Source organism: Ascidia mentula, chromosome 3 (genome assembly GCF_947561715.1).
Source record: "Ascidia mentula chromosome 3, kaAscMent1.1, whole genome shotgun sequence".
NCBI lineage: Eukaryota > Metazoa > Chordata > Ascidiacea > Phlebobranchia > Ascidiidae > Ascidia > Ascidia mentula.
In genome coordinates, this window is record NC_138568.1 from 360,915 (window position 1) to 386,159 (window position 25,245).

The 25,245-nt window shown below is 40.2% G+C and overlaps 3 protein-coding genes across 27 annotated transcripts in view; all 3 read right to left on the reverse strand.

Moving 5' to 3' along the window:
- LOC145895996 (uncharacterized) overlaps positions 1–8,993 on the reverse strand; it is a 100,709-nt gene extending 91,716 nt beyond the window's left edge. For 18 of the 23 annotated variants that reach the window (XM_082984767.1, XM_082984775.1, XM_082984768.1 and 15 more), the window contains exons 1-25: positions 8,758–8,993; positions 8,622–8,700; positions 7,835–8,004; positions 7,687–7,771; positions 7,463–7,626; positions 7,346–7,403; positions 7,105–7,283; positions 6,935–7,001; positions 6,702–6,865; positions 6,547–6,610; positions 6,311–6,486; positions 6,153–6,216; positions 5,605–5,789; positions 5,470–5,539; positions 5,068–5,261; positions 4,457–4,520; positions 4,166–4,329; positions 4,012–4,075; positions 3,776–3,951; positions 3,618–3,681; positions 3,064–3,254; positions 1,627–1,690; positions 1,383–1,543; positions 1,257–1,317; positions 1,006–1,181 (exon numbers count right to left, since the gene is read on the reverse strand). In XM_082984767.1, coding sequence (XP_082840893.1) covers positions 1,006–1,181; positions 1,257–1,317; positions 1,383–1,543; positions 1,627–1,690; positions 3,064–3,254; positions 3,618–3,681; positions 3,776–3,951; positions 4,012–4,075; positions 4,166–4,329; positions 4,457–4,520; positions 5,068–5,261; positions 5,470–5,539; positions 5,605–5,789; positions 6,153–6,216; positions 6,311–6,486; positions 6,547–6,610; positions 6,702–6,865; positions 6,935–7,001; positions 7,105–7,283; positions 7,346–7,403; positions 7,463–7,626; positions 7,687–7,771; positions 7,835–8,004; positions 8,622–8,700; positions 8,758–8,941 — 3,088 coding nt within the window. In that variant the 5' untranslated portion in view covers positions 8,942–8,993. The remainder of the gene's footprint in view (positions 1–1,005; positions 1,182–1,256; positions 1,318–1,382; positions 1,544–1,626; positions 1,691–3,063; positions 3,255–3,617; positions 3,682–3,775; positions 3,952–4,011; positions 4,076–4,165; positions 4,330–4,456; positions 4,521–5,067; positions 5,262–5,469; positions 5,540–5,604; positions 5,790–6,152; positions 6,217–6,310; positions 6,487–6,546; positions 6,611–6,701; positions 6,866–6,934; positions 7,002–7,104; positions 7,284–7,345; positions 7,404–7,462; positions 7,627–7,686; positions 7,772–7,834; positions 8,005–8,621; positions 8,701–8,757) is intronic. The other 5 variants (XM_082984769.1, XM_082984774.1, XM_082984776.1 and 2 more) reach the window with 5 other exon arrangements.
- A 770-nt stretch (positions 8,994–9,763) lies between these two features.
- On the reverse strand, positions 9,764–20,684 carry LOC145894153 (uncharacterized). 2 transcript variants are annotated; one of them, XM_082982630.1, is made up of 31 exons: positions 20,487–20,684; positions 19,819–19,891; positions 19,519–19,694; positions 19,322–19,397; positions 18,954–19,141; positions 18,638–18,710; positions 18,242–18,438; positions 17,914–17,980; positions 17,512–17,693; positions 17,201–17,270; positions 16,944–17,140; positions 16,664–16,736; positions 16,217–16,407; positions 15,862–15,934; positions 15,279–15,466; positions 15,099–15,168; positions 14,860–15,020; positions 14,618–14,687; positions 14,359–14,555; positions 14,230–14,302; positions 13,835–14,028; positions 13,576–13,654; positions 13,089–13,288; positions 12,902–12,974; positions 12,640–12,833; positions 12,382–12,454; positions 11,893–12,086; positions 11,574–11,649; positions 10,956–11,152; positions 10,476–10,554; positions 9,764–10,240 (listed from the first exon to the last, which is right to left on the reverse strand). In XM_082982630.1, exons 1-31 carry the CDS (start codon positions 20,671–20,673, stop codon positions 9,985–9,987), a joined length of 4,197 nt encoding a protein of 1,398 aa, XP_082838756.1. In that variant the 5' UTR covers positions 20,674–20,684; the 3' UTR covers positions 9,764–9,984. The 2 variants fall into 2 exon arrangements, with proteins under 2 accessions (XP_082838756.1, XP_082838755.1); XM_082982629.1 differs by having other exon boundaries at positions 18,954–19,144.
- Positions 20,685–22,994: 2,310 nt separating this feature from the next.
- LOC145894834 (uncharacterized) lies at positions 22,995–25,075 on the reverse strand. Of its 2 annotated transcripts, none has more exons than XM_082983487.1 (3): positions 24,526–25,075; positions 24,306–24,390; positions 22,995–23,446 (listed from the first exon to the last, which is right to left on the reverse strand). In XM_082983487.1, exons 1-3 carry the CDS (start codon positions 24,683–24,685, stop codon positions 23,167–23,169), a joined length of 525 nt encoding a protein of 174 aa, XP_082839613.1. In that variant the 5' UTR covers positions 24,686–25,075; the 3' UTR covers positions 22,995–23,166. The 2 variants fall into 2 exon arrangements, with proteins under 2 accessions (XP_082839613.1, XP_082839614.1); XM_082983488.1 differs by having other exon boundaries at positions 24,306–24,386; positions 24,522–25,075.
- Positions 25,076–25,245: the final 170 nt, after the last annotated feature.

Here is a 25,245-nt window from a genome sequence, read left to right on the forward strand (position 1 = left end):
AACAATGAAAGCAATAGAATACACACAAAACACCTCTGCAACTGAGAGTCTTTTCTATACGCTTTCTCCTCAAGCTCAAACTGTGAACTACAGCGTGGTAGCGAACCTATAGTAGGTGATAGCGGAGATAAGGAAAAAAACGCACGCTCACACGTGACCGCAGAAACCTGAAGCACAAACGAGTGTACCCAGAGCAATGAATGCGAGTGAACATGGGAAGTAATTTTTAAAAGGTAAAATCTAGTTGCAATAAAAATTATCTAATTCTTGGTAAAATAATATTTTGATTGTTTATAGATGCTTGCGTCATATGAAGCCATTTGGCCTCACAAACATCTGAAGACTTTGCCGTCGGTTCTTGAACGAATGTCACTGACAAAAAGGTTTCCATGGGTGGGCGCCGAGCTGGTGTACCGTATTTGGAAGTGTGAAAACCGCCCTTCTTCACTACAACACTTCCAAACACGGTATACCAGCTCGGCGCCCACCCATGGAAACCTTTTTGTCAGTGACATCTATAAACATCCAAAATATTATTTTACCGAGAATTAGATAATTTTTATTGCAATTCGATTTTACCTTTTACCAATTACTTCTATTTTCACTCGATTCATTGCTCCTGGTTCACTCGTTTGTGCTCCCATGTTTTTATGGTCACGTGTGAGCTTGCGTTTTTTTCTTATCTCCGCTATCACCTACCGTAGGTTCGCTGCCACGCTGTAGTTCACAGTTTGAGCTTGAGGTGACAGCGTACAGAAAAGACTCTCAGTTGCAGGGGTGTTTTGTGTGTATTTTATTGCTTTCATTGTTACTATTACGTAATATTTGCAGAAACTGACGATGCTTACATAAGCGAAATCGATTTTTCACAATAAAATCTGCTGACGTAAAACAGAGGTTTGTTGCTTCATTATGTAGACATTCAGCTGATTTACCTTTAAACGTTAATCCACTTTTTTACGGTTTAAACGTTTGCTGAAATATTTAGTTTGAAAAGTTTCTTACTTCCACCCGAGGTGGTTTCCTTCCTTGCACAAAGTTCGTTGGCTGCACACGTTACACTGTTTGTAAGATTTCCAGTAGTTACACTTCCAGAAGCACATTGGAGTAATCCAGCTATTTGTGCTACTGTTCTGCTGTTGCAATTGTCCGCATCGTTACAACAGGAAGACGTACAACTCCTGTGAACATATGCATGATAATTTATTAAATAAACAAGAATGTATTTTGAGCTGAGCAGGTTAAAAATAACGTACGCAGTCCCTGCACAAAGGTCGTCGCATTCCGCTTGTGTGGAGCAAGATCCAGTGGTGGCTCCTAATAAAATAATCAACAATATCATGTTAAACTTGATCGAATAATTCTGACGTTAAACCACAAACCTCCTCCTGATATTTCCATTCTTCCGCAAAGCTTTCCCGCGGTGCAAGTCATGGCCGTTCCTGCGTCTACTTCTGTCCCACATCTCACCACATTGATTATGTCGGTCACAGGAAGGCTGTTGCAGTTGTCTCCATCGTTACAACAGGCAGATGCACAGTTTCTAGAAGGCAACAAACGATGTTTTATTTAAATTGCTTTTCCGCAGTATATACAAGCGTGGTTTGCTTCATTTTATCAACTTACGTCACACCGTCACATAACGCCTCACAGTTCGCCTGAGTTTGACATGATCCAACGGTTGTGACAGCTGCAAAGTAAAGTACATTTGGATTATGTTGTAACTCATGTTCCAAGATTGCTTTGTGCTTTTTTGTGACATCAACAATCATACGGACATTCGGCTGAGGACTTGCTTAATAGCTGTATGTGGATCTAGCCCTCGGTTAGACAATGTTTATTTATCTGGGACAGCAAAGTACTTTGGTTTGTGTATGTAACGAAGCAATAAGCTTCTGATTTGCGTAAATAGATTTTAATGTGGAAAATCAATTTTGCTTATGTAAGTTACCGAGCAACGTCAGTTTCTGCAAATATTACGTAATAGTAACAATGAAAGCAATAGAATACACACAAAACACCTCTGCAACTGAGAGTCTTTTCTATACGCTTTCTCCTCAAGCTCAAACTGTGAACTACAGCGTGGTAGCGAACCTATAGTAGGTGATAGCGGAGATAAGGAAAAAAACGCACGCTCACACGTGACCGCAGAAACCTGAAGCACAAACGAGTGAACCAGAAGCAATGAATGCGAGTGAAAATGGGAAGTAATTGGTAAAAGGTAAAATCGAATTGCAATAAAAATTAACTAATTCTCGGTAAAATCATTTTCTAAATGTTTATAGATGTTTGCGTCATATGAAGCCATTTGGCCTCACAAACATCTGAAGACTTTGCCGTCGGTTCTTGAACGAATGTCACTGAGAAACAGGTTTCCATGGGTGGGCGCCGAGCTGGTGTACCGTATTTGGAAGTGTGAAAACAGCCCTTCTTTACCATAACACTTCCAAATACGGTACACCAGCTCGGCGCCCACCCATGGAAACCTTTTTGTCAGTGACATTCGTTCAAGAACCGACGGCAAAGTCTTCAGATGTTTGTGAGGCCAAATGCCTTCATATGACGCAAGCATCTATAAACAATCAAAATATTATTTTACCAAGAATTAGATAATTTTTATTGCAATTTAATTTTACCTTATACCAATTACTTCTATTTTCACTCGATTCATTGCTCCTGGTTCACTCGTTTGTGCTCCCATGTTTTTATGGTCACGTGTGAGCGTGTGTTGGTTTTCTTATCTCCGCTATCACCTACTATAGGTTCGCTGCCACGCTGTAATTCACAGTGTGAGCTTGAGCAGATAGCGTAAAGAAAAGACTCTCAGTTGCAGGGGTGTTTTTTGTGTATTTTATTGCTTTCGTTGTTACTATTACGTAATATTTGCAGAAACTGACGATGCTTACATAAGCGAAATCGATTTTTCACAATAAAATCTGCTGACGTAAAACAGAGGTTTGTTGCTTCATTATGTAAACATTCAGCTGATTTACCTTTAAACGTTAATCCACTTTTTTACGGTTTAAACGTTTGCTGAAATATTTAGTTTGAAAAGTTTCTTACTTCCACCCGAGGTGGTTTCCTTCCTTGCACAAACTTGACCGGCGGCACATGTTGACGTGACGTCAAACACACCAGCTGTTGGGTTTGTGGTGGTTTTGGTTCCTGTCCCACATCTCACCACGCCTTTCATGTCAGTTACAGACAGACTGTTGCAGTTGTCTCCGTCGTTACAACAAGCCGACACACACCCCCTGCGTGTAAAGGTTTGTGTCTTGCAGATATTGACCTTTTTTGTGATGTTGATATATAAGCAAAACTATATTGTTTCCCAACGGATGACGGTGATTGTATATTCACCACAAAGTGGAAGTCTTTTCCTGACTTGTGCGAAAGTCACATTAAGCTTAACTAATAAGGCGTAATAGGTTCAAACAGTGGTCACATGCTGGAAAGTTTGACATGATTCTACAAAGTAATTTTAAACTCCCTTAATAATATATAAGCAAAACTTGCCCATCTAATGGCACTTAATCAGTGCATACAGGGAGTATCATTTGGCAGCTTACATAATTTGGTAAAAAGTTTTTCTTTGTGCTAAATATAAATGTATTTACGTTGCTCCTGTGCAGAGTAGATCGCATGCATCTTGGGTTTGACAAGATCCAACTGTTGTTGTCGCTAAAATTATAACACCATCGTTTAAATATGGACGAAAATATCTTGCTTTATTTGCGTGAAAAATAATAATGTCGATTTTAAATTTATCGCTTACTTCCACCCGAGGTTGTTTGCGTCCTTGCACAAAGTTCGTTGGCTGCACACGTTACACTGTTCGGAAGGTTTCCGTCATTTGCACTTCCAGATGCACATCGAAGTACAGTTTCCATTTGTGCCACAGTCCGTCCATTGCATCTGTCTGCGTCATTACAGCAAGCCGATGTACAACCCCTGAAATCATGTTTAGTGCCTTAGTAAATCTTTGTTACCTCGAAGTACACCATCACTTACGTCATTCCAGCACACAAGTCATCACACGCTGCTTGAGTGACGCATGCTCCAATGTTATTGGAGGCTGCATGTTTATAAAAATTAAATAAATTGGTAAAAAAATCTAAGATACAAATCTGTTCCATTCATTACGTTCTATTATAACATTACGCACCTGTTTCACTTCGTCCACACAATTCTCCAGCAGCACACATGGTTGTAGCTGTAAGTGAAGCTGTATTGGCCACAGTTCCAGTCAAACACGTAACAACATTTCTCATTTCTGCAACTGTTTGTTGGTTGCAGATTTCCTCACTACAGCATGCTGATATGCAGTTTCTGTTCAGGTATTTTGAATGAGTAATTGGTTTGAGGAGTAACATTTTACTCATAAATACAAACATGAAGTTGCATAAATACAAACAAGAAACACTCGAAAGTAAGACTTTAGTTTGTTGTTACTTACCCAGTATTCTGACAAAGTGTTTCACAATCAGCCACTGCCGTCTGACAAGCTCCAACGATCGTTACTAGAAACAATAAAACTGTGTAAAATACTTCGGTAACTTGTTGTGTCACATTTAGTTGGTTATATGTGAGGATTCTGCCGTTGTACTGCAGAAAATTTGCTCTGTGTTTTTGGGCCGCATTTCAAAATACTAAAGCAATGTTCGAATATTTTATTCGCATTGTACCTATACGGAATAATCTTGAAACACAAACAACGTCTATTCTTACATGTGTTTTACAGTGAATGTGAGAAACTGTAATTTATCTGTTTATTCCAGTTGTTAAAACTGCCTGCAACGTAATGTTGTTCACAACCAAAATACCACAAATTTACGGATGTACAAATTCTATCAAAGGTTGGACACTAACATAAAACGATTATTTTGTGTTGCTAATGCTATAACAATATTCTTGTTGTTGTTTTAGGGGGCGCCGTTGTAATATAGTTGGAATGTTGCAAGCTTATCCCATGGCGTTTGAAGTTTATTTATCGATTTTAGACGGGTTTGTTTATTTATTATCCTACTGTATGTCCCTCTGTTGTTGAACCCTGTAATAAAAACTTACTGTCTCCATTATTGGCGGTGGTTTCAATTCGTGAACAAACGTCAGTACTGCTAGCACAGTGGGCGTATGTATATGTTGGCGATACACTGGAGGTTTGAGTGGTGGTTCCAACGAAACACTTTCGTGCGCCTTGCTTGGCGACTGTCAATGTGTTGCAACCATCGGCATCATTACAACATGCGGCTGTGCAACCCCTAAAACGATAAAATAGGTTTTCGACATTTCCAATGCCATGAAACGTTACGTTTTATAGTTGTATGTACGTGTTTTATTTGATGTCAACTCGAAATATTAGATATTGACTGGTAAGTGTACTCAACGTTAAAGAAATGAAACTTTACACTCAAATATCGCCAAAAGTTGAGCATTAGTTGGTGCGTTTGGTTATGATAGAAATCTTACGTTGTCGATCCACAAAGACCGGCACAGGCAGTTTGTGCTTGGCAAGATCCGATCGTTTCCAAGTCGTTTACTTTGTGTAAAAGTTGCTTTAAATGTTGGAATATTAACGAGTGTTAAGAGTTTAACTGAGGTTACCTGACACAGTTTCCTTCCTTGCACAAACTTGATCGGCGGTACATGTTGACGTGACGTCAAACACACCAGCTGTTGGGTTTGTGGTGGTTTTGGTTCCTGTCCCACATCTCACCACATTGATTATGTCAGTTACAGACAGACTGTTGCAGTTGTCTCCGTCGTTACAACAAGCCGACACACACCCCCTGCGTGTAAAGGTTTGTGTCTTGCAGATATTGACCTTTTTTGTGATGTTGATATATAAGCAAAACTATATTGTTTCCCAACGGATGACGGTGATTGTATATTCACCACAAAGTGGAAGTCTTTTCCTGACTTGTGCGAAAGTCACATTAAGCTTAACTAATAAGGCGTAATAGGTTCAAACAGTGGTCACATGCTGGAAAGTTTGACATGATTCTACAAAGTAATTTTAAACTCCCTTAATAATATATAAGCAAAACTTGCCCATCTAATGGCACTTAATCAGTGCATACAGGGAGTATCATTTGGCAGCTTACATAATTTGGTAAAAAGTTTTTCTTTGTGCTAAATATAAATGTATTTACGTTGCTCCTGTGCAGAGTAGATCGCATGCATCTTGGGTTTGACAAGATCCAACTGTTGTTGTCGCTAAAATTATAACACCATCGTTTAAATATGGACGAAAATATCTTGCTTTATTTGCGTGAAAAATAATAATGTCGATTTTAAATTTATCGCTTACTTCCACCCGAGGTTGTTTGCGTCCTTGCACAAAGTTCGTTGGCTGCACACGTTACACTGTTCGGAAGGTTTCCGTCATTTGCACTTCCAGATGCACATCGAAGTACAGTTTCCATTTGTGCCACAGTCCGTCCATTGCAACTGTCTGCGTCATTACAACATGCCGATGTACAACCCCTGAAATCATGTTTAGTGCCTTAGTAAATCTTTGTTACCTCGAAGTACAACATCACTTACGCAGTTCCAGCGCACAAGTCATCACACGCTGCTTGAGTGACGCATGCTCCAATGTTATTGGAGGCTGCATGTTTATAAAAATTAAATAAATTGGTAAATAAATCTAAGACACAAAAACTGTTCCATTCATCACGTTCTATTATATCATTAAGCACCTGTTTCACTTCGTCCACACAATTCTCCAGCAGCACACATGGTTGTAGCTGTAAGTGAAGCTGTATTGGCTACAGTTCCAGTCATACAAGTAACAACATTTCTCATTTCTGCAACTGTTTGTCTGTTGCAGTTATCCTCACTACAGCATGCTGATATGCAGTTTCTGTAACAAATATTAGTGAATAGATTAACATAAAATATTTTCATCACAGTAACTGATGTAGTTTCTTACGCGTCAGTTCCACACAATGCGTCACAAGTAGCAGTTGAAGCTTGGCAAGATGTTGTAACTGTTACAACTAAAAATATTTTTTTAAAAGCGTTTTAAATTGTTTGCATAAAATGGTTTAAATGAAAATGTTTTTGTGACATAATGTTCTTCTAATAACGCTTGTAGCTTACCATTGTTGGCGGTCATTTCCTTTCTACCGCAAACTTGACCGGTCGTACACTTTGTAACAGTTTGAGTGGCATCAGTTCCAACAAAACAGAACAGAAGAGCGTTTTCAGCCAATATTTCTGCCACAGTTCCCGAGTTACAATCATCAGTGTCACTGCAGCAAGCTTCTGTGCATGTTCCACTAAAATAACATGTAGAAAGTTTGTTGGATTACACACAGGACGATCTTTGTTTATTACTTACCTTTCACTGCTGCAGAGAGTTCCACAAGCTGATTGAGCTTGACACGATGCGGTGATAGCTATAAGTTTTATAAGTTATTTATAATCATTCTTTCAGACACCAAATAATTATTCCTACCTCCCCCAGCAACAGCTTTCTTGGCGCAAACTTGATTGGCCGCACATTCTGTTGAGGCGGCATCTGTCCCTACAACTCCACTATGACACGACATGACGTTCATATTAGCGACGACTTGGTTGTTGCAATTGTCCGCGTTATTGCAAGTTGCTGACGTGCAGGTGCTACAAAATATTCAGTTTAATAAACCTTGGTTTGATGGACAGTGGTGTGCGAGAACTTACCTGGGTGATGTAGTTTCATCTGTAGTGCACAATGCGTTTGCAGCACTCTGAGCCCCGCATGATACAGTGATTACAGCAGGATTGCCTGAAACAAGGAAGTATTTGAAAAATACATGTTTATACCATTATGTAAAGTCTAGGTGATTACTGCCGTCGTTGAGATTTTTCCTTCTGCAATATTGTCCCGAGGTGCAAGCTGTGACTGAAGGACTAGATCCAACTGTTCCATCCTGACACGTCACAATGTCTATGATGGTAGCAACTGCCACATTGTTGCAATCATTACCAGCATCGCTGCAACATGCTGAAACACAACCCCTGCGAAACAACATGTATTTATTGAAAGCGGATAATAAACACTGGATAACGGACAGAAAAATTAAGTTTGCTGAATCTAAAATCATGACCTCTGGGCATTTCGTTATGTTTTTTAACTAATGGGCAAAAAAATCTGCGCGGCAAAAGTACACAGACAAGTTTTGTGTAAAATGACGAACAAAACCAAAAACCGTTTAGAAATTTACTTTCTATCCAACCTAACCAGAAGTTAACGACCTAAAACAAATTTATATTTATCCTGATTCGATTTGTTCAAGAAAATTTCAAGTTTAGGCGAAATGTTTGAAATGTTTATAAATAATGGGATATCGGTGGAATAAACTCAACACCTACCACATATATGCCTAAAGTGTTGATTTTATACTGCTATTTTTTTTATGCCAGACATACTAATTAATCAAAATCGTTCTTCTGTTTCTGAAGTTATTTATTCGAAACCGACGTTTCGTCTGCCATCCGGCGAGACTTCCCCAGGTGTTAATTTCAGTTAATTTTGTGCTTTCTCGTTATTTTTACTGAACACGAAAAACCTCTTCAAGTTATGAAAGTTTTCAGTGCATTGATGTTTTGAAAACGAAAGCAAATTTAGCACTTACAGAGCTCCTTGACAAAGGTTGTCGCACGCAGTGGAAGTTTGACAAGATGCGACCACGACCACAGTGTCGACGGAGTTAGCTGTAATCGGATAATTTTTTTAACTTCCGTGTCTATTTCAAAATGTTGTTGACTTACCTGTTGTAGTTGTTTCGGTTCTTGCACATAAGTACGTAGCTGGACATGTAGCGGTTGTAAGACTTCCGGTAGTTGCACTTCCAACCGTGGTTGTTGAACCGATCTTGCAATCCAAACCATTGACAGTGTTGGTGCCGATCATCACCACTGCAGCCAACATGGCCACAAAACGAAGGGTCATCATTTCTAGTTCAATCTGTACAAAATCCTCCACAAATTGTTTCCCCTTTATCTACGAACCTGTGGCAAGCGTTCAATAAATATTCACTTATGTATTACACGTTTTTCTGATTTGAAAGCACCCCGCAGTTTATAGCTTTAAGTTTTGATGCCATTGTGCAGAGTAAGATCGGTGCCTGCAACTAATTGTGCGTAAAATTTACTGATTTTTATTCAGTTTTTGACAAACAAACCTGCAGATTTTCCTGCCTTTTTATCCAATATTTGTTATTTTTTCAACCAAAGTTTAAAGAACTCCCATCCCTAATGCACTTGCGGAGTGTAAAGCATGAAAATCATAAACACAAAAAGCCTAAAATACGCTGAAAATCGCCTTTGTCAAAAAACTCGTATATCTGTGCTCATTCAACCTTAACACTAGCACCCATACACAACCCCTTTGCATTGTTACTCATAATAACACTTTGTTACGTAGAAGTTCGAAATTTCCCTAGGAATACGTCATTCTTCTGGACCACCCCTTGCTTAGCTAGGTTTAAACGAAGCTCAATTGAAACTTCTGCGTTTGGACAACAAAAAAAAGTTTACAATTGATGTAAATGCTTAACATAGCGAGATTAGATTGAAAACATATCCTACTCACACTCAACATATCAGGTTTCACTACTTCAAATAAAAATAACGTTTATGTTTTAAGACGCCACGTCGCCTGGTTTATTTGTACAGCGCACCTAGTTTTTTCCTCAGGAAAACGACCTTGTACGCAAAAAGTTTGTCGAGCAACCTTTGTCCAAACTCTCCCTTGGAAACAAAACAATTATTTTGTTCTTGAGTTTTGTTCGACTTCTACAACAGGTTTCACCACACCGTACAACTGCCACAGTATTGTGTTATACGAAGAGAGATAATTACACATTGCAACTAAATAACGTCGCCTAAGCAAAGCTAAACATGCTCGCAAATACTGCCAGCGCGACTACGGTTGGGGTTTTGTTTTCACACCTTAATATCCTACTAAGTCACAAAAAGTTTATAATTAAAAATCAATTAAGTGATGAAACTAATGACCATAACAGTAAATAAACTGAATATAGTCAACGAATGAATGATTGAGGTCCCGCTGGTAGCTGTAACAACATTTGATAATGTTGACGTCAGAGTACTAGTTGTTGAAGAGCCATCTGTGCTTGTTGTTGTCGTAGTTGTTGCTGTAGTTGTTGTTGTAGTTGTTGTTGTTACAGCGATAGTCGACACAGTTTCGTTGTTGCATCCATCCTCAACACAACAAACCGACCTGCAGTCTCTACGTAATTAACGGAAAAAACAGTCGTTATAAAATTTATCGTTTGATGGCGGTTTAGAAGCCGTGCGCTGATGCGATTTTAAGTGGAAACGATCAATAAACCCAGACAAAAACAGGAAGACGAAAGGTTAATTGATTGAGTGTAAAAAATCTGCACAAACTTCTTGCGGTGATTTCGCCTCAGCGACAATCTTTCTGACAATAAACAACGAATTTAAAAACTCCTCAAACTTACTGTGAACCTTCGCAGAGATTCCGACAGGCGGTGATTTCTTGACAAGATAAAATGCTCGTTACCGTAGTTACGGTAGGATCTGCGACAGAAAGATCAACGAATTAAATCCCATTTAGTTTCATTTTTTTCATTTTTAAACCGCGTTGTTTTAGTGGTGTTGTCTACTAAGCGGGGATTTTTGTGACTGGCTTAACAGATGGCCACTATTCGATCGACGGATGGCGGTTGCATACAAGTCAACATAAAGTGGAAGTTTTGTCTTCGGCAGTTTGGGCGGCAAGATCGTCTATTTTCACATCAAGCCGCAGTGTTAACATTTAAAAACGCTACAGTTCGTAAACAAAACGACACCAGTTAGTACTTTGTGTTTTTTAAAACGATAGAATATCCAGGTATGTTGGGCGCATAAGAAAGCAATGTTACGAAAGTTTCCCAATATCATGCGACCTAACAGAACATCATATTTTCATGGAAACTTACTTCCTGCAGTGGTTGTGGTTTCTTTCCTTCCACACGTCTGTCCTGCTCCACACCTCATCACCTCCAACATTTCCATGGCAACAGGAGGCGTCTCATCAGTTACCGACGAACTTCCAACGTAACAATTAGGAGTGAACACTGTCAGTATTTGTGTGTTGCAGTTGTCGGATCCGCTGCAACATCCGCCTCTGCACGCCCTGTAAATTCACATACAGTCTGTATACCTGGGCTGGGTAGGGATTTAAATAAGATTATTTTATATCAAACCCCAAAACATTTAAGTTGTGTAAATGACATGGGTTAAAAACATTAAGATCGTCAAAGCAGGCGCTCATGTTTCGAAACAACTCCTAATTTGATTTAAAGAAAACTTGAAGAAAGTGGTAACGTGTTTGCTGGATGTTTTTGGACAAACTCGCTAGAACAACACCTCACAGTTGTTCCGTTCTGCTGATTTTACTAAACTTTTCGAGTCCAATTATAAAATTCTGCTGTGAGGCGACCAAAGGGCAAATGCCGGAAACGATAATCAGTCGACGTACATTCCCTCATTATTAAGTTTTCAAATGTATTTTTAACGTAAGTCAATTAATTATCACGGGTATTTTGTCAACTCACAGAGAGATTCCGTTGCAAAGTGAGTCACAATTACTCTGTGCTTGGCATGACCCCATCGCAGTGAGTATTGTAACACCTGCATGCAACAGAAGATCTGGTCATGATGTCTGCGATTATTTAACTCACACAAAATTGTGGATTATTTTAACCTCCCTGTCCTTAAGTGAATATTAAAACAACATATACAGTGGACCACAGTTCGACCCCGTACATAAATAGAATAAACTTAAACGCTCAGGTAAAGACCAACCCACTTTATGTTAATATGTGAGTAAAGCTCGTATCTTTGCATTCCCCAGAAAAGCCAATGTGAATTCACCTTCACTTGTGGTCATTGTTTCAACTCTCCCGCAAACCATCCCAGCACCACAAGCCGTCGCCTCCAGTGTATTGCTTGACACGATTCCATCCAACAGCGTCACGGAACCAACCACACACGTTAGCTGGGTGGACGTCGCTATGGTTACGTTGTTGCAGTTACTCCCATCACTGCAGCATTTCGACTCGCACCCCCTACGTAATTTGTTGCTATTATTATGAAGTCGTCGGAAATGCCCAATTTGAACCCGTGATAAATTACTGCATCGGTCGTTTATGTCAACAATCAACAATATTTGAATTAATGCAGCTAAAAACGTCGTCAGTTAATACAAGCAAATAAATGCTTTTGTATACTTTGGGTTCGATTGAAAACATTTCTTCATTACGAGCTCAAATAGTTTAAATACAATCAATAAAATGAATTTCTTCTATGAACAGATTGATCTGCAGGGCCACATATTTCATCGGTGTTATTGGTTTTACTCACGGGGCGTTGTTGCAAAGGTTGGTGCAACCATCAGAAGCTTGACAAGATCCAACGACCACCACAGTATTCACTCCTGTAACCACAATTGACCTTGTTTAATTTTGTCGCTACATCTACAAACGGCCTGGAGGAGATTTACGTGCAATTGGTTAAAGCCTGTGGTTTAAACATGAATTTGTATTGGATTTGTAGGCTTTTTACTTTTCCCTCAGTTGGTGTGAAATGTTTCGTGTATGAGAGGTTTGTATGCAAAGTTACCTCCAGATGTGGTGGTCGTTTCAGTCCGACCGCAAACCATCCCAGACGAACACTGAGTGGTTGTAAAGGAAGCGGTCGGTGCGTTGTCTCCAACAGTTGTAACAGTTCCAACCGAGCATTGCAAACCGTTCATCACCATCACAGACTGTGTATTGCAGTTGTCAGATGTTGAGCAGCAAGCCGATTCACAACTCCTGCCAGAAGAAACAAATAGAACGGGTTATGGGTTAATCACATGACATGTATGCTCGTTTATACTTACGACACACCGTTGCATAACCCGGCGCATGCGCTTTGTAACTGACAGGTTCCGATGGCTGTGACCCTTGTAATACCTATGTAGAAAACCAAATAAATTTTTATCCAAACCTGCGAATGATGCCAGGCATCAACGTTTGTGTTTCACCACTTCCATTATAAACCACAACCAGTTGGGAAACCCGCGTTACCAGAACTCGTCGTCGTGGTTTCAGTTCTTGCGCACAACATTCCGGTCACGCACGTGGAGGTCGTGAACCCCCCCTCTGTATTTCCACCATTCGTCACAACACTGCCAACAGCGCAACCTAGTGGTTGGTTTGATGTTTGTTGGGAAACCGACTTCATGTTGCAAAGGTCGCCGTCACCGCAACAAGCTGATGCACAACCACTGCAACGACATCATTGTTAAGGACTTCTGGCAGCCTCTATGTAAGAGCTATATAAACTATTTGATGGTGAGCTGCAGACAAGGGCCACTGTTTCGTCATAATAAGTCTCATCAGTGCAGCCTTGGTGTGAATTACAACGATCTTGTCAGCTAAGTAGCCAAGCAAGATTTCCACTTTGTGGTGACTATGCCGAAAAAGATACAATGGCCCTGTCTGCAGTTTACTATAAAACACCATTGGCGCAAGACTTTCAGTCATGAATTATTGGAATATTAACAACACGCACCTTGATCCTCCACACAGAGAAGCGCAATCTCCATTATTCTGGCAAGATGTGGAGATCAAGACAGTTAAGAGACCAGAATCTGTGAAAGTAGAAAATTACTTTAAACCCGATATGTGGTCATGTGCGGTTGCGTGACAATTTGTGACATTCTTTTCATCCGAGACATATTTGGAAAGAATTCATTACAACAAAGTTTGTCGTGGTTATGGAGGGGACATTCTTCTAGTTAACTAGTTAAAGGGGTTTTCTGACGCATCACCAGATGTGCTGGATGTCTCCGTTCTCCCGCATAATTGGCCGGCACTGCAATCTGCATTGAAAAATGATCCGCTGGGGGTATTTCCGTCCGCTGTCACCGTCATTTCTCCGTTTATACATGTGAGCGCGCTCAGGTCCGCCACCGTGCGGCTGTTACATCCGTCCTCTGAGTTGCAACAAACCGACACACAAGCCCTGGATGTAAACTGGTGGTGAATACATAGTGCTACAACTTTACAGATCAAATTTGCTACAATAGTAAACACGATACAACTTTGTTCAAAGCATTTGTTGAGTGAAACTTCGTGATTGAAGTATCAAAGTATTAAGATGTTGGTAATGGAATAATTTACCAAAAGGTTTGGGATAAATTTGTGCGAATCATCTCAAACTTACGAGTCACCCGAGCATAAGTTGCTGCATGCGGTTGATTCTTGGCAGGATCCAACACTTACAATTGTCTCGACCCCTGAAACAACAACAACATGTTCGAATCGAAATCGCGATAATTTAATAATTCCCAACCTCCTCCGGATGTGGAGGTGCTTTCCCTCCGTGCACAGGTCATCCCAGCAGGACAGGATTGTAATGTGAGAGTGTCTTCTGTTGTTGATCCACCGACTTCGGTTCTCTGGCCGACGTAACATCGCAACGCACTAATTTCCTCCACTGTCCCTCTGTTGCAGTTCAACTCATAATCACAGCAAGCAGCTGCACAGTTTCTGCCGAGCAACAACGAACTGGATTTAAATACTGCACCAGTGTTTAAGATGTCTATGCTTACTCGTTGCTGCCACATAGTGTTGAGCATGCGCTTGGCTGTTGGCAGGATCTTACAACAGATGTGGTGGAACCTTTAAAATACAGAAGTATTCACATTTGATAAAACATGCTTTCATATGATTTAGTCATTTAACGGTTGATTGGATCTCCATGGGTTCCGCGATAAAAAATGTGTAACTGAGTACTTGGATGCTGTAACAAGCAGGTGATGGTAAAACACATTTACATCCAACAAGATTTTACCTCCACTGTTCGTCTCCGTCACCGCGCAAACCTCTCCAGCGCCGCATGTGGCCAGTCTTTGCGTTTCCCCACTTGTGACGGAACAAACCGGTGCTTGTATTTGTGCGATGAATTCACCGTTACATCCATCAGCGTATGTACAACATGTTGATACGCAGGATCTGTTGGAAATTAATGGAGGGATACACTTTCACACGTGAAAACACATTCATCACAAACAAAAATGTTATAAAACTCACGAAGTTGACCCGCACAACACCGGACATGCTTCAGGTTGCTGACAGGATGCGATCACAGTGATTGTATTATCTGCAACAAATATTGAACACCTTACACACAAACTTGTCATTTTTTCTTCACAAAAAGCCAATCAGATGTAAATAATTTATCCCCTACAGTTTGTCACTCCGTATCCCGACCTGCAGCAGTGTTTTCAGTCCGGGCGCAACTGAGTCCAACCCCACATAAAGTTGATGTCAATGTGTCTGCAGTCGCACCAGCAGAAAATGTTTGAACACCAGTTAAGCATTGAAGCACGTTGTTCATATCAGACACTGGTACGTTGTTGCAGTTGTCTGTGTCGTCACAACAAACGGAAACACAACCTCTGTAACAATAACAACAATATGATGTCACAGATTCCATTTACTTAAAACAGAGTTTTGGTTCCGGAAACCTGCAAGGCCATTTAAGTTGTCCCGGGAACCCCAAAAATGTCAACGGTTTTTCATCCTGACATTTTTCCGTTCTGCTTTGTCCTCATGCGTCTGTAGGCCAGGCTTGACGGATATATTCAGTATGCGTTTGACGTGAAACTAGATAGCTCACGGAACCTCAAGGCCCCAATGGAACCCAGTTTGGGAATCGCTGAACTAAAACTATGGAACTTTGATCAGTAAAAGTCACCGAACCCAAACCTAAACAATTGTTCGCTTCCAAGAGGTGTATGATTTCTATGTAGCGATATATTCAAATTGGAATAATAGTTTATTGGAAACTTACGCGACTCCATTGCAAAGTGTTGAACAATCTCGAAGAATGGAACACAGAGCAACAGTGGTGATAGTTGTTGCTCCTAAACAAAATAAATAGGATGAATTATTGATTGGTGCGTCAAACTAATTTATTAAAAAAAAATTGTTGATTATCAGTGGTTTATTATTGAGTCCAAACACTTGAACAAATAACGTCAGGAGCGCAATTATCACATACTGAGGTGCGCAACCACAGACTCAAGTCAAATTGCAAGATAGGTCAATGACAATGGAGAAGTGTGAAGAAAAACGATTTGCCCTTCATAGAAGCAAACCAACCGCAAAGTTCGGGAGAATCACAGCGCCACCCTATGTTGCAATACCTCCGCTTGTTGAAGTTGTTTCAATTCTCGCGCACATTTCACTTCCAGAACATTGCGCGTTCCTCAGGGTCCCACTCACAGTTCCACCAACCTGGCTCGTTGATCCTGTCACACATTTTCTCCCCAGTTGTCGGCTCACCGTCTGCGCGTTGCAGTTATCGATTGTGCTACAACAGGCAGACACGCAGTTGCTGCAAGGCAAGGATGTGATTAAACGGTGTCCGTGCATTAAAAGTCGTGGCATTTACACAAGCGTTAATATATTAACATACGACTGGTATTAACTGCGACCTTTAAAAGGTTTGTTGCTGATGCTGTCAGAAATAATTATAAATTAACTGAAACCAGCTTTTTTAGTTAATGTAACCCTTAACCTTTACTCAAACATTTATAATGTCGTACAGTTAATTACTGAGTTAAGTTGTTGCCAACAAATTATTTTCTTACTTTTCACCATCGCAAAGTGTGTCGCAATCCGATGCAGTCAGGCATGACGCCATTGTTGTCACGGTAACAGCGCCTTCAGAGGAAAAAGTTATTACTTAGTTGTCATGAGTAATTCACCACAAGCATGCGAGTTATAAAATACATAGAGTTCTATTAAAAACTGACGCATTTGTAAGGAAGCACTGCCACCTGGTGGTTAGAAAAGCGGACCTGTCGATGTAGCTTCATTGGTAGAAACATAACTCAGGAAGTAATTAATATAATGAAATCAAATAAATACCGCCAGCCCTTGTTGTTGTGATTTCTTTCCTGGAACAGATTTGTCCATTGCAAGTATGTTCGGTGAGAGTTCCACTCGTAACCACCCCGTTCACCGTAACGACCGTCCCACTCTGACAGTTGATAGCGCTAATCATTCCCGCCACATCCACGTTGTTGCAGATATCTTCATCGCTGCAGCAGTTTGAGGTACAACCCCTGTATAGAGTGTCAGTTATGTGGAGGGTGGGTTTATAACGTATATAACCACGGACTTACGCTGCTCCCTCGCATAGAAAGTAACAGTTTGCAGGGAGTTGACACGAACCTACCGATATCACATCCCCACCTGTTGGTCAAACACAAAACATTTTCAGGACTTTTGTTTACATTTCGAACCGAACGATTTTTTTACAATTGTGGTAACAATTGACATAACGAGACTAAGAAATAAAGCGAAGTTTTGTTTATTTCTTGGCTGCATGAAAATAACTGATTTTTTAGGTCGAAACAATGGTTTAGTGGTGAGAAGTTCACCATAAAACTTTCCTCCCGTTCAGAAGTAGAACGTTAAGTTTCATCAACTTCACCTGAGCTCGTGTCGGTTCTGGCGCAGATAGTTCCGCTGGGGCAGGGGGCGGCTGTCATCATTTCTCCACCATTTACTGTAACTCTACCCAGTGCACATCTCATACCTGATGTGGCTGCGAGTTCTGCTACTGTTTCACTGTTGCACTCATCAGCGTCGTTGCAACAAGCCGAAACACAATTCCTATGAGGGGATATTTGCATGCAGTTAAAGTTCGAGGTGTTCGGAAAAACATTTAATTTTTTTTCTTTTTCCACTGGTTGTGACCCAGATGGTTTTAGGGATTGTTACGAACTTTTGAACCCACTTCAACGACAAACTTTCTTTACCTTTGTAATGTTATTTGTAATATTCAATTTATCGTTATTTGAACAATAATTAAGTTTTCGTTGTTCCAACTTACCCTGAAGCACACAGGTCACATGACCCCGCATCTTGGCAAGTTCCTTCAATCACAATCGTAAGAATACCTGAAAAAAGTTCAAATGTCACGTGTGAGTGATCAACAAAACCTGATTGTTTGTGGCTTTGTAGGAATTGGTGCCGACTCGGAATTATTTAATGAAGTTTGCAGTTGGTGAATTGTGAAAGAGGACAATTTGCTTTCTTCTAAACATTTTTGCACTAATCTTTAAAACCTTGCCGATGCAAAATAAGTTTTGCTTCTTTTTTTTAAAGTCATGAAGTTAACCCCAGAACTTATCGGTTTTATGGAAGTTCTTTTAGAATACCTCCACTTGTGGAAGAAGTCTCGGTCCTCCCGCACATCTGCTCAGTCTCACAATCTATTGGAGTAAACATCCCTTGGGGTGGGTTGCCATCATCAGTAAGTGTCACTGTACCCACAGAACAAGTCAGTTGGTTCAAGTCCGATGTAGTTTGGCTGTTACAGTCATCGGAGTCGCTACAACATCCAAGAGTGCACGATCTAATAAAACGAAAACACGTTATTGCATAAAGGTTTGCAATTATAAAGTTCCCTGTTAGTAGAGCACAAGAAGTCGGTTTAAAAGAGAAGAAAAATTCTGGCGACGACGCTTTTTACCCTAGCATGGGCGTTAAGACGAACAGTTTGCTGATTTACTTTCGGTAAATAATTTGCTTCAACGTAAGATGGGAAAACGTACGTTGCGCTCCCACATAATATGGAGCATCTTGCCTGGTCCTCACAATACCCGTTCCTGAAAGTTGTTGTGCCATCTGCAATAAAATTTAAGCGGTGAACGTTAATTTATGCGATCTGAAATGGAAGCCATTCAAACGACTGCTACATGTTAATATTTATGCAAAATACAAGAGTTAATCTAAAAAAATTACCCCCACAAACTGTAATTTTGTTGTTCATTTAACAATTCGTTACTTCGGTACAGCAAAAATACTTTATTTTAGAATGTCGCAATAGAGCAGTCTTTACGCTAAACTACATTCGATTGTTGAAAGCACCTGAATCCACAATGATGCTTTCGGTTCTTGCGCAAATCTTTGTTGCTGCGCATTCGGTGGAAACGAACGCCCCTGATATTGTCCCGCCATTTTCTTGAGTACCTTGAATCAGGCAGTTCAGGGCGTTCATATCAGCTACACTCTCACCGTTGCACTCCGCAGTGGAGTCGCAACATGCGTATGCACAACTCCTGGAAATATCGGGGAAACTTAACCTAGGTTTGTGAACAAAGTCAAAAACATACAGTGGGTAAATTACAATGGGTAAAAAAAGGAATATTTCAACAACACATGGTTGACATTTTAGACACTTTTAAACGTGACAAACAGTTTGTATCAACAATTTATTTCGACAGATATTATCTTACGTTTCACCAGTGCAGAGATACGCACAGTCGGCAGTCGAAATACACAAACCAACACTTGTAACAGTTCCACCAGAATCTGACAAACAAATATAATTTTACAATTATTTATCGTCATCAAAAGCGACTTTAGCGTTAACTATGCAAGTCGACTAATTAAGGTTACAATTGTGACGTGACATTGTTCAAGGTCAACCGACCTCTTTCTTTTCTCCCACATATTTCACCCACAGAACACGTGGTCGGTGTAAGACTGCCTGCTGTCGATCCTTCCGTAGTTGTGAGCGTTCCGACCGAACAAACAATGGCGTTGAGTTCCGCCACACTTGCACTGTTGCAATCGTTTGCTGAGTTGCAGCAAGCAGACGCACAATTCCTACATGAATGATAGCTAAGTTACTACTATCTATATTGATCCACAAAACACTTATTTTAACGTGAATTGTAGCCGTAAGCTAACCAACAGTTGTCTTGAGGTTTTTGCTTACGTAGGAACTTACGCTGTATTTCCACACAGAAAAGAACAGGCTTCTGGTCGTTGACATGATGTAACGACAACTAATGTTGTAACACCTGAACAAACAACACAACTGTTTCCAGCGTAACTCACTTTCAACACAACACAACACAGCTACAACTCAATACAATAACATTTAACTCTGCCAAGCTCAGATAAACCACCAGCGATAAAGTTGGTTTGCGACGCGTTTTGTTCCAATTGACCGAGGCGATAAGACTGGAGCGTGTTCAGTGAAGCGTAACTCAATAGTGAATGAAACCACGCTGTTAGGAAGCAGTAATTTGAAACCCTTACTGAGGTTTGTGGTCAGGATAGAACTTAATTATAACGAGATGTATTTACTGTTGAGACTGTGGTGGCCCGTGATGAATTGGTGGCCAATCACTGGAAGTTTTCATGTTGCAGATTTCGGAGAACTTACTGTTACGTATTTGACACAAACCAGATGCTTTCAACTGATATTACAACAAGTCCGCTCACATACGTCATCAACAGTATCGTAAACCTCCAAAGCTTTTCCATAGACCCAACAATTTACTTATAGAAGCGCCATCTTAACAAGTAGGTTTGTAGCAGGTGTTCCAAAACCGACTTTCAATACAGGTGCCTTATTACACCACATGTAAATATTCTACAATACTTTTCTACCTCCAGATTCAGTCGAAGTTTCCTTCCTTCCACACGTCAAACCTTCACCACATGTTGTACTTGTGAATGTTCCAGTAGCTGTTGCTGAACCCACCCGTTCAGTAGTTCCTTCCAAACAATCTAAACCAAGACTGGAACCAGACAACAGCAACAACACACAGACAAACGAATTATCAACATTCCCCATCCTCTGTTTAGATTACTGCGCACACAAACAGAGGCTTCGTTATATTTTAATTGTTAATTAGTCATCATCAACCAGATGATAATAACTATCGAAGGCGTCGCTGACGACTAATGAGCTGTAGGTGGTCTGAGGTAGCACACATTTTGTGTCATATTCTAACTGGCTAAACTAACTTCATTTTACTGCTAAGCATCTGATTAAACCCCTCACTCTTAACGAACCCGGTTGATTGTGCTGTCCCTACCTATATGTACATCAACATTGAAATGTCTGTATGTGAATGCTGTATATAAAGAAACTCTCCAATCCCAACCTTGGAGCGGGTTTCAATCCTGGCCATTATCATGCTTTTGTAGCAGGGATTAAATTACGTGAAGATCTTTGTGTTTCTTGGCAGCCCACGCACTGATTTAAGTCAGAACATTTTCGAATATTCTCATACTATTAAGGTCAATAAAACATTCCCACATTTCTAAAGACTGCGTTGGATGAAAACTAACATTCCCGTGTCCTGCGTGGGCGTTTTCCGCTGAAAAATAATCAATGGGGACCCGATATTGTGATGTCACAATAAAAACCGCTTCTTTGTTGTGGCGAAACTGTGGTTTCGTTTGACCAAGCGGCGAATTATTTGTGACTGGACAACCGTCCAACCCGAACCTTCGAAGCCAATTTCTCGACAGAAAAACCTTTATTTAAAAGCTCTGTTGGTTTTGTGGAGTTGAAAACGTTTACCAAAGTCCTCACGTCTTTGTGCAATCTGTTTTACTGCCAACAAACATCAACTTACAAATCGCACATGTTTTGTTACAAAATACATCTTTGTTTCTTAGTTTCTAAACCCATGCAATGTGAATGGATTCTACTAAACGTATTTTCAAGTATTTGGTACAAAGACTGCATGCAAACGAGTGCAAATGTATTTATAAGATCACATGTTTAGCTGTGACATCCACACATTACATTGACATGCAAGAATAAGTTGCGTATTCCAAACCAAACACACTTTAACGCAACGCATAATTTGTATAAGCTCGTTTCGCTTGGAATAAAACATTAGTATTGGACGATGTGAATGTGTTGAGTTTTGTGAATAGGGACGTGTATATTTGTGTGGGTGTCGAATAACCGACCCCACGCTGATTTCTATTCTGCAAACGTCATCAGTGTCCACCTTACACATTAATCTGTTGTTTGAGTTTGAAGGGAATTGTTCTGTTCTTATGAACACCCCATTGTATTATCACAATCATTACAACTCTCATTTATCAGTTTCCGGTCTAACAAGCGGTGACGTCAACTTACTCCGTTGTTTGCCATTTCACAAAACATGTCAAACAGTAAATAGTTGTAACTTAATATCTGTCGTAACAATGACGTAATTACTGACGTAATACACTTCATCGTGTTACCAGGGGTCATGGGGTGGCTGTGGTGTATAAAATGTGTGGAAAAGATATGGCTCGCGTGCTCATGCCCGGTATTGACTTCTCCCGTGTGTTCTTGTTCCGTCCGCCCTCGTCATCGCCTGACCCCAGTGAAAATAATTAAAGAAATCTGAAACTCAACTTCGTTGTATTTAGAAATGTTTGCAAACAATCGTCATTCACAAACATTGATTGGGAGGTTGCATGAACATTTTCTTCATGTTACAAAGTTTAAATTTGGCATAAATCCAAGCAGGTTGTGTAAGCTTTCAATGGAAATATTTTCCACCCTTAAAAATATTTACGCACGACCGATTTCACGAGCAATTCTAAATGTAGGGAAAAAGTTTCCGGTTGAGCGCACAGCACCCTACGGCTTGTCTTGACTTGCAAAGCTGATTGCAAAAAACGCCGTCTTCTGCTCGACGCTTCGGGACTGCGTCGCCGAGTAAAGGTCTTCACAGTAGGACGGCCTGTCTTGTTATGCGACAACTTCACCAAGATTTGGCACCAAGGTACGTTTTGAAGTTGTTCAGTTTGCAGTAATTTGATCTTTAGGTTTGTGGGAGTTGAAGCAAAGATTTGTCCGGGCTTAGTTTCTGATGACTATTTATGATTGCAATGCCAGTTTGTTGCTTCTTAAACAGTTTTACATTAAAGTTAGTGCTGTACAGTTTTGCTGTTAAGCTCTTGTGAATGGTTATGCTTCAGGTGTGTTTTGATTGCAATGAATGAACATCTTACTTTATTTGACAACAGAATTGGTCGTTTTGTTTCCGCAATCCAACCTTCGATGCCAAAGCATGTGATTGGAACGTAAAGTTTTGTGATAAAATCTACACAAAACTGCTGATAACACAAAAAAATCTCTCCTGCAAAACTCCCAGTAGAAAGTGTGCAGGCAACCGTATGTTCACATTAGCATCGCCACCTTGACATGCAAACACAACGTTCAGTATCTCACAGCAATTAAATCAATTAACAAATCACAGTTGTGGATTTCGACCAACAGCCAGCAGGCCATGGAACCACTTGTGTTTCATCTCGCGTTGCATTTGGTAGAAAATTAAACTAAAAATACAATGGCGAGGTAAACTGTAACAAGTATGGACAAGAAACTTGTGGTGTCTGCTGGCATCCCCACACCACATGTCACAGTGGTTGTGCCGTTTGATCCACTCGGTGGTGTTGGTGTGGGCCATGGACTATTTGTTGTTGTGTCGTTATTTGTGCCGGGAGAAGTACGCTGGCTTGTGGTAGAGGTAGTGGGATCTTGTTCCGTTTTGCAATTCGTAAAGTTTGCATTCGAATTGCAAAGTTCTGTCATGCAACATCTTATACAACATCTGCGAAATAATAAAAAATATTTAGATACCTTTTTAATTTAAAAGTTTTGAAACCCACAGAAATACGAGAAGAAATTATCACCCGTCAAGATTTACTGCCTAAGATAGAGACGTTTTTGCCTTGTGTGTTAATTCCATGTTCCAGGTATGTTATTACATTTTGAATTTAATTATTTACCACACCGGGATTTAACACAGGATATCTTGGCCACGAATCCCGGTCAGGTTTTCATCTTGGTATTTGGGTTGGGCGCTTGACGAATGCTGCCTTAAAACAACCAAAACCTAGGGCAGACTCTCTTTAGCGACGCCACGTGTTTAAGCTTTTCAGGGTGCTTAACAATCTACGTCACACCCATTGTCTCACAATTTATACGATATACTTGTATTTTATTGTGCCTGGTTAGTAGTTATGTGTGGAGTCTAGGATGACTAAATAGCAAAACTGTCGTTTTTAGACCCAGAAGGTTTGGAATTGATTGTTGTTTTGCTGAGATATAAAGTCGTGTGACGACTTCACCATCTTCACAGTGTGCGTTGCTAAGTTGGTATGGGCGTAACTTCAATTTGGGAACTTTTCCGTTTGTGTGTGTTAGTGTCAATGGGTAATTCCTTTTATTGTGTATTCATAAATACAGACCTAGAACCACAATTCGGTTGGTGTTCGTCCCTTTGTTGGTTAGCGCCTAAAACGCGGTGATTTGGGGAAGAAAACCGGGTTTTCAAAACCGAAGCGCTTCAATCTGAATAAAATTTAACATTCTTGCTGGCACTCACACTTCCAGTCGAACCCTAACGTTTGACTGCACTTAGTTTCGGAATCCACCAACCAAAATATTCAAGAAAACCTTGAACCCACTTTGTAAAATTTCGCTCTTTAAAGAAAAGTGTGCAATTGTCACATTGATCCGGGTCCACACAGCCTCCAAATAATCCTCTGCTGTCTGGTGAAAAAAATTACCACGTCACAACACGGTGTCCTTCCGTCGTTATTTGCTTGGTAAAGTTTTTACGGAGTAATTTTCTTTTAAAAAAGGCAGGATTTCGCATTCTTATTATTTTTACAATTGGTAACTTGCCTGTGTTGTTGCCTTCGTATGTGAAGCAAACGCCTGTTGTTTCACAAGTTTGGTTGGTAGGAACTGTGGCACCGAAATTAATAACTTGATTGCAAATAAGGGCAGACTTTTCTGTGAAAAATCCCAGCAACGAAACCAAAAAAAGAATCCTTCGGTTCATTTCGTTTTATTGAAACATGGCACTGTGTACTAACAACCAATACCTCACTAAGTACGTTGCCTTGGTAAAACAAAAGAGGCACCCCCTTAACAACCCTGTATTCACATATGTATTGGAAATCGTTTTATGATGTAGAAACTCTGCAAACTTCTTTGCCTCAATTTTCCCTAAAAAAAGGCATTATTTATCACGTGCCGATTTCTTTCATGTAAACACCCCGCTGTCAATCATCCAAATCTTAGGTGATTTTCGAAATCTGATAAAATTTACTTTAACTTGAACTTTTTGTCTCACGACTTTCAAATTATTTCCTCATCAGTAAACATTTTCCTCACTAAGGTAAACGTGCGTGATCTTCATTCTTGCTCCGTTCCAGATGGACGGTGGAGATACAGATCTGCCACTTACAAGAACTTGTTACATTTGTGTTCATTCTGTTTACTCGACAACCTGAGCTATAGTTACAGTAACCCGATATCTAAGCTGTTGTACGGACGGGATACGGTTACAATTTACAAAAATTCCGGTTTGTGTTTGTAACAAACTTGGAATTTCCGGAT